The sequence below is a fragment of the Peromyscus eremicus genome, chromosome 1, assembly GCF_949786415.1.
Source record: "Peromyscus eremicus chromosome 1, PerEre_H2_v1, whole genome shotgun sequence".
NCBI lineage: Eukaryota > Metazoa > Chordata > Mammalia > Rodentia > Cricetidae > Peromyscus > Peromyscus eremicus.
Window position 1 is genome coordinate 170,879,108 of NC_081416.1, and position 15,067 is coordinate 170,894,174.

At 45.6% G+C, this 15,067-nt stretch overlaps 1 protein-coding gene across 1 annotated transcript; it reads left to right on the forward strand.

Moving 5' to 3' along the window:
- The first annotated feature begins 2,117 nt into the window (after positions 1–2,117).
- On the forward strand, positions 2,118–9,823 carry LOC131896716 (pregnancy-specific glycoprotein 22-like). The gene is made up of 5 exons (XM_059247512.1): positions 2,118–2,181; positions 3,456–3,815; positions 6,622–6,981; positions 8,168–8,530; positions 9,540–9,823. The coding sequence occupies exons 1-5, from the start codon at positions 2,118–2,120 to the stop codon at positions 9,821–9,823; spliced, it is 1,431 nt and encodes a 476-aa protein (XP_059103495.1).
- The last annotated feature ends 5,244 nt before the right edge of the window (positions 9,824–15,067 follow it).

Below are 15,067 nucleotides of genomic sequence, written 5' to 3' on the forward strand. Positions count from 1 at the left end.
AGGGAAGACATGCCTATTTGTATCAATGTGATTTGTACTCAAGAGCCAAGCCACTCAGGACCCTCTGGGCAGAGCAAAGAGAACTTAAGATGTAGACAGTAGTCATCAGCCGGAAAGTGGATGTGCAGTCCCCTACATCAGTGTCCTTTCCTTTCCTTTTTTTTTTTTTTTTTTAATCATTCAGGGTTTCTCTGTGTAACTCCAGCTGTCCTGGAACTTACTCCACAGACCAGGCTTGCCTAGATCTAAGAGATCCTCCTGCCTCTGTCTCCTGAGTGCTGGGATTAAAGACATTCACCACCATGTCCAGTTGTGTCCTGTCATTTTATTCTCAAGAAAAATGTCCTAGGACTTGGCTCTGAAGTTCCCTGAGCACAAGGCTCCTCCTGAGAATGCCCTTCCTCTGGATTCACAATACTTCCAATTTTAGCCCAGGGCTTCTCAGGACAAATCTGAAAACCTGTCTAGACTGTCTAAACAGTCCTATTAAATAAAACACTCGGAGCCAGAAATTGAGGTTAAAGCCTGAGAGAGATCAGGGAAATAGAGAAAGCCATAGCTAACCTTACCTCACCAACTCGGCAGCTTCCAAATGCGAGTTACTTCCTGTCTATCCACACTTATATGCCTTGCTGTTCTGCCATCTGATTTCCTCTCTCTGTCCAGCTATGCATCACTTCCTCTTCCTTCCCAGCTCTGTCACTTCCTGTTTGTCTGTACAGATCTCCAGACCTTGATGGTTAACTACTGTTGGAATTTAAGGCATGTGCCACCACACCTGGCTCTGCTTCCAGTGTGGCCTTGAACTCACAGAGATGCAGACAGATTCCTGCCTGCCAAATGATAGGATTAAAGGTGTGTGCTATGGTTGCCCGACTTCTTTATTTACTTATAATGGCTGTTCCTATTCCTCTGATCTCCAGGCAAGTTTTACTTATTAAAGCACAAATAAAACATCACCACACTAGACCTACCATGCAGTAGAAGGAATTAGGAGTCCTGAAGAGCATGTGATGAGGTTGACAGGCCCTGCACCCCACCTGTGCCGAACATATCAGGGAAGTTCACATTTGTCTTCTTGATACATGCTTGCTGTATCCCTAGACATTGCAGTTCTCCCAGTGACCTTCAGGGGGCAATAGCAGGGCACATGCTCAATGATATGAAAATGATTCTCTGAGCCATGACCAGCAGACTGCTTTCCATCTCTGTCCCTACTAACCTTGAGTTCCTTCCCTAGACCCTGCTCTGACCTATTGGCTCCTTCTTTTGTCTGAGAACACCTTTCTGCATGGGGACCAGGAAGATCCCCTCCCCCCGGGCATCTCTCATAGGGGAAGACAAGATTACCACCAGGGAATCACCTAGGCAAAGGGCAAAGGTGACCCAGGAAGATCAGTGAAGACTTGTACATACCCAACACACAATGCTAGAATGTTGCCTTGAAATTATCCATAGGAAGATGGAGCCCACAGTCCTTTTAAGGACATAGGTACCTCTTCTCCAACACTGGGCACATGAAACTCCTCACAAACTGCTCCTGGGCCTCTCTCCTGGATCATTAATGTGACTGGTGACATTAGTGATAGAGGATTGATCTTCATCCCTAGCCATCACTCAGCTGGTCTTTCTTCATCTCTTGAAGACATTTCTGTCACCTTCCTGCAGGGATTAAGTAAATACCACCTTCCCAGAGCATTGAGAGCACAAGGTAGACGGGGTATTCAGCTGGATCTCTGTGTCACAAGGACACATATGCATGATGGAGGCTTCCTCTTTGGTGCTGACATACCCAAGGCAAGGACACAGCAGGTGTCAGCTTTGGAATGAGCTGTTCTTCCCTAAGGGCATGGGGATGCTTATCAGCCTTGTTGCTCAATGTGTTGCTTGGAGGAGAAACATAAAAGTAAATTGAGAGGGATGCAAGGCAGCACTGAGAGTAGAAGGGATTGAGCAGTGTGTTGGATTCAAACCCCACTACTCACTGCCCATTGGATTCTGGGAAGTGCTCCTGTCTCAGAAAAATCACAGCCCAGAAGGAGGAACGGCAGAGCCTGAGTTCTGTGTTGGAGCTGAGGTTCTTCTCTTTAGAGGGAGGACAGGAAGTGAGTAGAGAGATGAGGGTGTCCTCGGTGCTTCTCTGCAAAGAGTGCACACCCTGGCAGTGGCTCCTGGTCACAGGTAAGTGTTTCCATTCTCTGACTGTGTGGGGAGGGGAACTCAGCGGCAGGTTAGAGTCGCCTAAAGAGTCAGGATCTTGAGAAGAGAGACTCAAGGTTTCTGTTTGTAGTCATGGTGCAGAAGGTACAGTGAGGGACAGAGGCTCAGCAGCCTGAAGCTCTCAGGGGACAGCAGGTGATGACGGTAAGGGAGAAGGCTCAACCACTCCATATTCACAGTGAGTTACATTGGCTGCAATGTTCTGAAGACAGCTGTTCCCAACCATGGCAGTGTGACCCTCCAAATAGAAATCAAACAGGGGAGGGCTAGTGCCATGTCTCAGTGTGTGAAGATATGACAACCTGAAATCAACCCTCAGCTCCCACACAGTAGAGAGAGAGCAGACTCCTGCAGGCTCTACTCTGCCCTCCACATAGGTGCTGTGGCATGAACACACTCATGCACACCCTGACACATGTGCCCCCACACGTATTTGTGGCATACATCTTCATATGTGCAGGACACACCAGCCTTCACAAATACACACATATATTTATGTAAGTAAATAGAAAATCATTTATTTCACACTTGAATATAATTATTGTCATAACATTCAAACCTAGGAACTATGAAGATACATCCATGGAGACACATTCCTCCTTCCTTCCTTTTTTCCTTTATCCACTAGTGTCTGAGTCTTTTCTAGGAACTGAACTTTCCAAAAATCTCAGACAAGCCCTGTCCTTACAAATCCCTCATTCTTCCCAGCGATGGTGGCTCAGGCCTTTATTCCCAACACTTGGGAGGCCTAGGCAGCTGATCTCTATGAGTTCAAGGCCAGTCTGGTCTACGGAGCAAGTTCCAGGACAGCCAAGATGACACAGAGAAACCCTGTCTCAAAAAACCTAAAACCAAAACAAAAAAACAAACAAAAAGCCCTGCTATTGGTGGACCTGATATCAGTATATCTGAAAGGTGAAGCCATGGGTTGACTAGAATCATAAAGGGAACATAAAAAAAATATCAGAAAGTGACAACTCTCCAGAAGAGGAGTTCAGAGAGGTATTGCTCCTCACACCAAATACTCTGTGTGAAGAGGATAAGGGATAATGAGGGGAGAGACTAGGCAGACACCTGAGCAGAGAATTCCTAAGAGAGTAAATGACACAGTCAGAGGCTGAGTCAATGGTTACTCATGTCTGCAAAGGAGCATGGGCACACCCTTATTCACATACCGAAGCTGAGTGATGATCACACCCATTTAATATTGGTGGTTTTTCTCAATTCACTTCTAGCCTCCTTTTTAACCTATTGGCACCTGTCTACAACTGACCATGTGGCCATTGAATCACTGCCACCCCAAGTGGTCGAAGGAGAAAACGTCCTTTTCCTTGTCCAGAATCTGCCAGAGAATCTTATAGCCTTTGCTTGGTTCAGAGGGCTCAGAAGTATGAAACGAGGAATTGCAATGTATACACTGCACAACAATTTAAGTGATGCAGGGCCTGTGCACAGCGGTAGAGAGACAATATATCACAATGGATCCCTGCTGCTGGAAAAGGTCACCCAGAAGGACACAGGATACTATACGCTAAGAACATATAACAGACAGGGGAAAACCATATCAACAACATCCATGTACCTCCACGTGTATGGTAAGTGATGCATTGTGAACTCTGTGAGATGGATGAGGTTCATTTTCTGGACACATGCAGGAGACTGCTCTGTGCCTACCTTCCCTATGCTTTGTGTCCCCATGTTGGGGTTTGAACATTTAGTGTAGGACATGTATGGTATAGAATAATGGTGATAGATCAGAATCCTGCGTTTGGCTTCACCTTGCACACAGGTGGATGCATGGTAGGTAATTCAGCCAAGATTATCAGCCTCTGTCTAGACTCTAGGGGTCCTTACCAGGAAAGTTTCCTTGAGAAAGTTCCTGAAGGAATCAACATCGTGCTTGGTTGAGGTAAACATGGGATTCTTACAGAGATGTGAGCACCAGGACGGCCTGCCTCCAGACCTCTGTCCCAGACTCAACTCCAGGTGTCTATGAGAAATATTTAGTAAGTGTTGAATTTCGACTTCCTGATGGCAGGGAACAGAGCTCCCTAGTAGTCAAAGTCTTATGATGTGTGGAACCAGATAGTACACTGTCATGAGAGTCTTGTTTGGGCTACATCCCTTGGCCATCTTCCTTAGCGAGTCAGCAGGGAAGCATAGCTCAACAGGTGTCCAGGCCATTAACTAACTGTCCTGTTGGGCATAAGAGATTTCACATGATGGTCATAGTCCCTGAGGAGAGGAACTGAGGACACAGGTTCTCCTGACATGTGCTTGTTCTCTGAGTCCAGCTCAGGTTATTCTCTCCTGCAGGAAAATGGCTCCAGGCTGTGCTGATCTGACAGTTTCCAAGACATGAGTTGTAGTTCCCCTGGTGATCACCAAGGATGTCACCAGGACACACAATGAACTGGTAGAAAAGTATTTACCTGAACCGGGATCTTACCTAGCAGTCTGTTTCCACCCCTGTTTTTACAGACCTGGAAATCATGGTCCCAACATTCTCAGACAAGCTGCTTAATGTATCTGCTACATTGCCAGGAGATCATGTTCTGTTTCCCACTTTATGTGTTTCCTTTGGGAAATACACGATACCCAAGGGGAATCAATGAGATAGAGGTCTAAGGCATCTCAGAAAGACCAAGAAACACATGGGTGTAGACCCATTACACAGCTCATCAAAAAGAAAAAGTGAGAGCATGGTCCTGAAAATCTTGCACAGGCTGAAGGAGCTCACAGCCTTTTTCCAGTATCAGGTCATCTCTTCTCACACATCCGAGATGTGAGACTCCTGACACATCCTGGGCCTTTGACTGGCCTCGGTCAGAAACCAGTCTGAAGATAACTCCAGAGAGAATAGATTTGTTCTCCCCCCCCCCCACACACACACATTACTCACCGGAGAGAAAATTCCATGCTTCCAGAGCACTGAGAACACAGGGCAGATTGGGTGACCGGCTGGGTTTCTTTGTCACACAGTTAGTTGTACAGATTGTCCCCTTTGGGTGCTGACAAACCTAGGCCAGGACACAGCAGAGTGCAGTTCCATGGTCAGCCGCTATTATCTCATGTCACAGGGATGGTCATTACCCTTGACTCTCTCTGTGTGTTCTAGAGACAGAAACATAAAGAGAGAATGAGGAACATGGGGCAGCACTGAAACTGGAGGGGCAGAGCAGTGTTTTGAACACAGACCCACCCTCAGCCCATGGGACTCTGGGAGGTGCTCTGTCCTGGGAAGAAGCTCAGCTCAGATGGGGGAAGGACAGCAGAGCTTGGGAGCTGTGATGGAGCTGAAGAACCTCAGAGGGAAGAAAGATGAGCCTACTGAGACAATGGAAGCCCCTCTGTACTCCTGTCCAAAGGCTGCACCACATCTCAGGGGCTTCTGCTCACAGATGAGCAGACCAGGAGTTGACAGTGTGTGAGAGGAGAGGACTGACGTACTGTCTGGAGTCTCCTGAGTGGTACATGGACAGGAGTGAAGTCTCTGTGTTCGTAGGAGAAATGATAGAGAGTGGGAGAGAGGCTCATCATTAGGATGCTCTCATTGAATATTAAACAGTAGGGACGTGGTAGTCATTATTCTTACATGAAGTTATTAAGCATGACCACAATATTCTGAAGACTGATGCTCTCAGCTTGATGATCCAAAGAAAAAAATCAAGATACTGTGGTCACTGATGTGGTCCAATGAATGTAGGCATTTGCTTATTGTCTGGCAAGCTGAGACCAGTGAACAGAAGTACTATGACCTCCAGTTAGGTACTGTGTACTGGACCCCCCAACTAGACTAGCCCTTATACTACTAACACACAAGTATAATATGTAAACAAGTATAAAAAAATCAAAGCAAATGGGATGAGTTTCTTAAATCTATGGGCATACAGGGTTCTGGGACATCATTCATTCATTCAGTATCCACATGTATCTGTGTTTTTTCTAGGTACTATTTAAAAAAATACAAGACAACTCATGGTTCTTATGATGCCCCAGTTTGAGTGGATTTGAAGTAAAGAAAGCTAGAAGGTGAATTCAGGTGTTGGCTGCAACCCCAAGAGAAGCAGAACAAATTCAGAGAGTGAAGACACAGGGTCTGTAGGGGAAGAGGTCAGGCAGGCATCACCCCAACACCAATCCACTGTAAATGTGAGCAGGGACCAGACGGCAGTCAGCCAGGGCCATGTTGACAACTGAAGAGATAGAGTCATATAGTGGAAATGACAAGTGTGCGGACACTGAGAACGTGAAAGTCATGTGCAGACCTCCACCAAGTAGGACAGAGAGACACTCACCCACAAATCTAATTGAGCAGTGGGCACAGCTGCACAGAACTCTGGGCCTCATCTTAGTCAAATACATAAATGCCAAATTAGATGGATCTCTCTTCCCTTCTAGCCTTCCTTTGGAAGTGTGGGCGCCTTTCCACCTCTGCCCAACCTACTGTTGAATTAGTGCCACCCAGCGTTGCTGAAGGGGGAAGTGTTCTTCTACGCATTCACAATCCTCCGGAGAATATTGTAGCCTTTGCCTGGTTCAAAGGAACGACTGTCTTTAAGAACCAGGAAGTTGTCCGATACATAACAGACAGGAAATTAAGTGTGACCGGGCCTGCATACACTGGAAGAGAGACATTGTACAGGGATGGATCCCTGCTGCTACATGGTGTCACTCAGAAAGATCCTGGATTTTACACTGTACGAATTCTGAGATCAGACATGGGAAATGAAGATGCACGAGTGCAACTCCAGGTGGACAGTAAGTGACTCTCTGTGACTGTTCAGTGCTGGGTGGGGCTTAGACATACGGGACTGTCATGGCTGGCCTGGCCTCCCTTCCCCCTGCACTGTGTCCCCATGGGGAGATTTGAGCACTTAGTGCAGGACACACTGTTAGAGACAAATGGCCATAGATCATCTTCCATCTTCTGACTCCACCTGCATCAAGGAAGACCTTGATGGAAAGTAACTCAGCCTAAGATGTCAGAGTCAGCCCAGGTTCTTGGGGCTCTAGAGCAGGGAGGCCTGAATCCTGTCATCTTTCCAAGGCTGGACTAAAGTGATGCAGGGGAGCATTTTCTAGTGCTCTACTCTTACAAAGCTGGTAGGGAACAATGGTTTTAGAACATCCATGTCAAACTGGGGTATTTATTAGCTCCAAATTGAGAGTGTCATAAACAAAATCCAGGAACTAGTACAGAGACCATGGAGAAGTACTTCCTATTGGTTGCTCTTCATGCTTACTCAACCAGCTCCCTTACATCACCCAGGACTCCTGGCCCATGGCTTGAACTGCCCACATTGGTCTGAATCCTTTTGCATCAGTCCCCACTTTTAAATATGTACTATAGCTTTGCCCATGGGCCAATCTGGTGTTGGCGTTTTCAACTGAGCTGTTGTCTTGCAAAATGACTGTAGCTTGTGTCAAGTTGACATAAAACCAGCCAGCCTAGCACCCAAGCCTTTTGAAGACCTGAGCCTGCCTTGAAGATGAGACTGCTCCCAGCCCCACACAGCCCCAGACCTAAGGGTACTTGACAGAGCAGCAAGTGCATCTATTAGGTGAAGTCAGAGGTTGAGTGTTGACTCAAAGGAAACTGAAGAAAAAACCTAGAAAGCAAAAGTTCCAGGCCTATTGAGTTCAGGGGAGGCATCATCTCGAACCCCAGTGTGCATGAGTGTGTGCAGTGTCTGACTGAGGGCAGTGAGGGAGCAGCCATGTAGACACCCAAGGGGACAGTTCCATGTAGAGGACATGACACATTCAGGGGCACTTTTGGAAAGGAGGAGGTCATGCTTCTGCTCTTCAGTAAGTGGGATAGACACACACAGACCTGCACCTCTAGGCTGAGTGACGAACCCATCTGCTCAGGATGGAGGTCACCATCTTTTCACCAAGCACAATGATCCCCACGTGATGACTCTTTTTCTCTTTTCCCTTCCAGCCTCCCTTTTTCTGTGTTGTAATCCCCTCACTTCTTTACAACTCATGATCCAACCGGTGCCTCAGTATCCTGCTGAAGGGGAAGGCGTACTTCTCCAAGTTCATAATCTTCCCAAAGATTGGCTAGCTTTTTCCTGGTACAAATTCATATATAGGTCCCAGGTCCTTAGAATCGTTGAATACAGCACAATCACGTATGCCGCCGTCTCCTGGGAACCTGCATACAGAGAAAGAGGGGTGGTGTACGACAACGGATCCCTGATGCTCAAGGATGTCACTGAGAAAGATGCGGGAATGTACACACTTGCAGTTTTAAAGAAAGATTTCAAAATAGAAGAGGCATATGTGCAATTTAATTTAAAGAGTAAGTGACTCTCTGTGGTCTTTAGCTGCTGAGTGTGGTCTATCCTACTTCATACACTAAACTGTCAGGATTGGGCTGTATCAGATCTCTCCCTCACTGCATTGTGTCCCCCCACTGGGGTTTGGGCCCTCAATGCAGGAATTACAAGTGTAGATAAACAGCAATAGATTAGAATCCCTCACCTTTCTTTGCCTGGAGAGAGAAGGACCTGTGCTGGGTAAACTCAGCTTCAGAATGTCAGCCTCAGCACAGACCCTTGGAGCATGAACCATGCACATGTCCGCAGAGAGACTGTGTGGGAGTCAGGCATGGTTGAGCAAGCCATGGGGTCCTCACAGAATGCGCTAGGAAGCCCTGACTCCAAAACTTTGCCACAGGCTGGACTCAAGGTGACAGTGGGGAGCTTTTTCAGACTTTGCTTAGATTTCCTGTCAGAGGTGACAGGGAACAAGGCTTTACTGACTGTCCAAGACCCACAGAGTGTGGAACCAGCTGTGCACTGTTCATAGGTCACCCAGGCATCTCCTTCTCCTGAGTCTTAGTGGATAGGTGTCTGGGCCACTAGCCTATCATTCTGCTGGGCTTATTAGACTTTACAGGAAGGTCAAGGTACCGAGGGAAGAAACAGAGGAGGTAGATACTCCAGATTCCTCCTTCTCCTCAGGGGTCCAGCCTGAGACATTCTCTTCTCAGGTTAATAGTAACAGATGCTGGTGATGTGAGCAGCTCCCCCATCCCAACTTCAGACCATTGCTCATAACTAAGCTTAACTCATGGACATGGCAATGACCATTCACTGTGTGTCCTATTCCAGGGAAACTGAGACACAAGAAACAGTGTCTGAATCATGGTCACACAGTCCCTGGGTGGCAGATCCAAAGCACAAGATATGTCTATAGTCACAGTTCCAAATTCTCCCCCTGGAAGCTTTATTAAGTATGCACTAAATAGGGCCTGGTTGAACTCTCTGGACTCCTATTATCTGGTACCCTCCTCTGTTTCTTCACAGAGTATGTGACACAGCCCTTTGTGCGAATCACTGACACCACAGTCGCAGGACGTAGATCTGTGACCTTCTCCTGCATATCACCCGACACTGATATCTCTATCCATTGGATCTTCAATAACCAGAGTCTGAAGATCACAGAGAGGATGACTCTGTCCCCGACAAAGTGTGGACTTCGAATAGATCCTGTCAGGGGTGAGGATGCTGGAGAGTATAAGTGTGAAGTCTACAACCGATTCAGTTTGAAGACCAGTCTCCCAGTCAGCCTGGTTGTGATGGATAAGTGACTTCACTTCTCATCCTACAGCACAGTGTGGGCATTTCTTTATTTATGTGGTGAAATTGATTAGTTACTACTTAAGCACAACCAGCATGGTGACTCACGCTTATTATCCTAGGATACACCTGTGTACAAGGGAAGGCCAAAATTTAAAGTGAAGTTATCTTGAAAGGAAAATAAAGACATCAATATAGTAAACAAAAATTCAAAGGCTTTAAGATCTTAGGTTGTGGTTCAAATATATAGCAATCCCTTAGAATTCATGAGATCTAATTTCAGGAGCCCTCAAACTTTTGGATGTTCTGAGTCTGCTGTGAAAATAGTGCATTGTTTGCATAGAGAAAAACATCTTCTCGTATGCTCAAATACATTCCCTGTCTAACTAATTCACCTAGGTCCAGTGATGCCTGCACACCAGTCACCCATGTGAAGTGAGGAAGAGTGACAGGAGAAGGGTCTGCCCGTGTTTTTCCGGTCATGTTTGTTTCTGTCTTGAATTTCTGGGCTGTCCATCCTCTGGTTCCTGGCCATCCAGGCAGTGTCAGGTCTAGTCTTCCTCTCATGGCCTGGGCTTTAAGTTGGGCCAGTCATTGGTTGGCCACTGTCACAAGTTCTGTTCCACCATTACCCCAGTATATCTTACAGGAACGACAGATTGCAGGTCAAAGGTTTTGTTGTCCCAGTCCCACTGCTAAAGATCTTCTGTGGTTATAGAAGATGGCTGTTTCATGCTACCTATCCCTCACTACTAAGTATGTTTACTATGGTCTTTCTTATAGACTCCAGGGAGTTTCCACTGTAGTAGGTTTCCACGTTGCTCCCCAAATGCCCCCACCATTCCAGTCATTTCCCCAAGTCCTCTCTCCTTCCATCCCACCTTTCCCCACCTGTTTTCTCCTGTTTCCATCCCCCCCACCCTCTGCCTATCCAAAAAATCTATCCTATTTCTTCTTTCCAGGGAGATACATGGGTCCCAATTGAGTCCTCCTTGTTACTTAGCTTCTCTATGCCTGTGACAAAACAGGACATCTAATTGTTTGTGGCAATAGTAGTTTACTGAAGTAGAGCGCAGACAAGTTTTTTTTTTTTCAATAGTTTCAGAAACTTCTGTGGAATCTATGGGATTTTCCAAAAATAAGTTAATGTCATCTGCAGGTCTATTTTACAGCCAATTAACTTGCCAGATTTTATGTATTTGTGTTGCCACAAATAAAGGACGTCTAAGAGAATACTGAAGAAAATGGCCATCGAAGCATCCTTGTGTTGATTCTGGTCTTAGAGGGAAAGCTATCAGTGTCCCACTGAGTACTGAGTTGGCTGTGGTTTTTCACATTCACCCCTGCTTCACTGGCCTCTTTCTACCCCCAGTTTGTCTGTTTTCATTATTAAAAATTGTTCACTTTTATCAGACTTCTTTATTGACTTAATCTTATGAATTATAAATGGAATCAGTTTTGTGTTTCTTCATGCTTCCACCTCTGTGGGCTCTGGGTCTCTAGGTCTTTGTCTGTTTCATGTAAATCACTCTACAATCCCCTATCACTATTGAGTAGTCATGGAAATTTTAGTAATCTAAAAAATGGACAGCAAGTTCTCAAATTTTACTTCTAATGTTAGTAAGGTTACTCTTCTTGAAACTAGCTAATCTAATTAAAGTTTGTCAATGCCATTAATCACTTTGAAAAATGAACTTTTTTTATTGAAAATAGATTCTTTTCTCATACAATATATATTGTTTATAGTTTCCCCTCTCTCAACCCTTCCCAGTTCCTCCCCACATTCCCTACCATGGAGATCCACTCCCTTTCTTTCCCTCATTAGAGAAGAACAGGCCTCCAAGAGATAATAATGAAACATGACAAAATAAAATATAATGAGATGGAACAAAACCTATCATATTGATATTGGACCCTGCAACCCAACAGGAGCAAAAGAGTCCCAAGAGCAGACACAAGAGTCAGAGACCCACTTGTTCTCAGAGTGAAGATTCTCATAGAAATACTAAGCTAATAGCTATAATATACGTACAGAAGACCTGGTGTTGACTCACGTAGGTCCTGTGCATGCTGATTCAGTCTGTGAGTTCATATGTGCCTTGCTTAGTTGATTCACAGCGTCTTGTTCTCCTGGTGTCCTCCCTTCCCTCTGGCTTTTACACTCTTTCTGCCTCCTCTTCTTCTGAGGGATTCTTGGAGCTCTTAGGGGATAGATTGATGGACACATCCCATTTAGACTGTCCACATTGTAAGTGTTACGGCTCTGGAGAAAAAGTTACCTTGGAGAAAAAGGTATCCTGGCTGTCTGAAGCAAGGCAATAACTGTAGGTGTTCTCTGAAGAGAACGTTATTCTGGCTGCTGGAAGCCATAGAATACTTGTAAGTGTTACAGCTCTGGAGAGAAAGTTATCTTGGACAATGAAAACCAGGTGATACCTACATCTCTGAAGGGAAAGGTACCTTGGCCATCAGAAGCCAGGTCATTCCTACAGCTCTGTTCCAGTGGGGCATGGTTTCCCTGCAGAAGTGTAGCAGTTCTGTTCCTTTCTGGAAGAGCCTTTACAGCTCTGCTCCGCTAAGGGAGATTCCCTGAAGAGATGTAGCAGTTCTGCTCCTGCTCCGGCAAAAGTTGTTTCTTCTCTGCCCCGCTTCACTCATTAGAAAGAAAGTCATCCACCTTATGCTGGAGAGGATGTGAAGCTAGGGGAACTCTCCTCCACTGCTGGTGGGAATGCAAGCTTGTACAACCACTTTGGAAATCAATATGGCACTTTCTTAGAAAATTGGGAATCCATCTCCCCCAAGATCCAGCTATACCACTCTTGGGCATATACCCAAGGAATGCTCAACCACACCACAAGAGCACTTGTTCAGCTATGTTCATATCAGCATTGTTTGTAATAGCCAGAACATGGAAACAACCTAGATGCCCTTCAACTGAAGAATGGATAAACAAAATGTGGTACATATACACAATGGAATACTACTCAGCAGAGAAAAACAATGACATCATGAGGTTTGCAGACAAATGGATGGACCTAGAAAAAATCATCCTGAGTGAGGTATCCCAGACTCAGAAAGACAAACATGGTATGTACTCACTCATAACAGGATACTAGATGTGGAACAAGGATGACTGGACTGCTACTCACATCACCAGGCAGGCTACCTGGAAAACAGGACCCCAAGAAAGACACAGGGATCGCCCAATGACAGAGAAATGGAATGAGATCTACATGAACAGCCTGGACATGAGTGGGGGTAGTGAAGGGTGAGGGTCGAGGGAAAGAGAGCTTGGGTGAGTGGGAGATCCCAGCTGGATCAAAAACAGAGAGGGAGAACAAGGAATAGGAGACCATGGTAAATGAAGACCATATGAGAATAGGAAGAAACAAAGTGCTAGAGAGGCCCACAGAAATCCACAAAGATACCCCCACAACAGACTGCTGGCAATGGTCGAGAGACAGTCCGAATTGACCTACTCTGGTGATGGGATGGCCAAACACCCTAATTGTCGTGCTAGAAACCTCATCCAACTACTGAGGGATCTGGATGCAGAGATCCATGACTAGGCCCCAGGTCGATCTCTGGGAGTCCAATTAGCGAGAATGAGGAGGGTTTATATGAGAGAGAATTGTTGAGACCAAGGTCGGATAAAGCACAGAGACAAATAGCCAAACAAACGGAAACACATGAAATATGAACCAATGGCTGAGGGGTCACCAACTGGATCAGGCCCTCTGAGTGGGTGAGACAGTTGATTGGCCTGATCTGTTTGGGAGGCATCCAGGCACTGGCACTGGGTCCTGTGCTCATTGCATGAGTCGGCTGTTTGAAACCTGGGGCCTATGCAGGGTCGCTTGGCTCGGCCTGGGAGGAGGGGACTGGACCTACCTGGACTGAGTCCACCAGGTTGATCTCAGTCTGTGGGGAAGGCTTTGCCCTGGAGGAGATTGGAATGGGGGGCGGGCTGGGGGGAAGGTGAGGGGGGTGGGAGGGGGGAGAACAAGGGAATCTGTGCCTGTATGTAGTAATAAAATAATAAAAAAAAAGTAAAAAAAAAATTTAGTGAGATTTTTTCCCCTTGAGATAAATAAAGACTATTTTTACCACAACTTTTCTCTTCAAAAAAAAAAAAAAAGAAAGAAAGAAAGAAAGTCATCACCCTAACCTCATTCAAGAGATTTATTGATAGGGAGGAATCCAGGAGAATGGCTGCCTCTGTGAAGGTGGAAAAGGCAGCTTCACACTGAATGGGTACTGGGCTTAAACAGGGTTAGGGGCAGAGTTTTCCCGAAGTGAAAATTTTCAGGGTGGAAATTGATTGGATTTCAATACCTGAGTTTGGACAAGCTCAGAAATTGGCTGGATTTTGTGCTCAGGGATTGGTTGGTTTTCATGCTCAATTGGTCAGGGCCAGGGTGTGTTTCTTTGACTGGCCCTTTTTCCCTACACACATGGTATCTGTTGTGGATGTCTGCATCTGTTCTCTTCCTATTCACTGCCAGTGAAGTTTCTCTGATGATGACTGGATAAGGAAATGATATACAAATACAGCAGAATCTAGCTGGATCTGACGAAGAAACCTCTTCTCTGAGGACTACACCTTATAGTACTTCCTTTTACCCTACACACATGATATCTGTTGTGGGTGTCTGCATCTGTTCTCTTCCCATTCACTGCTAGGGAAGCCTCTCTGATAATGCTGGATAAGGAAATGATCCATGAATATAGCAGAATCTAGCTGGATCTGATGCAGAACCCTCCTCTCTGAGGACTAGACCTTATAGTACTTGAAGATTCCATGCAAGCTGGTGACAATGGAAACAGTAGATTTTCTATCCAGTTTTTCCATTATCTTTTTTATGTAAAAGGTTTTTTTCTATTTTTATATACCAACCACAGTTTCCCTCCCTCCCCTCCTCCTGCTCCCCCCATCTCCCCCTCACCTCACCCCCATCCACTACAGAGAGGGTAAGGCCTCTCATGGGACCTCTTATGTATACTATCATATCATCTGCAAATAGCAAAAGTTTGACTTCTTCCTGTCTATTTTGTATCCCCTTGATCTCCTATTGTTGTCTTATTGCTCTAGCTAAAACTTCTAGTACTATATTGAATATATATGGGGAGAGTGAAAATCCTTGTCTTGTTCCTGATTTTAATGGTATTGCTTTGAGTTTCTGTTTTGTTTGATGTTGGCTATGGACTTGCTGTAAAATGCCTTTATTATGTTTAGATAGGTATCTTGTATC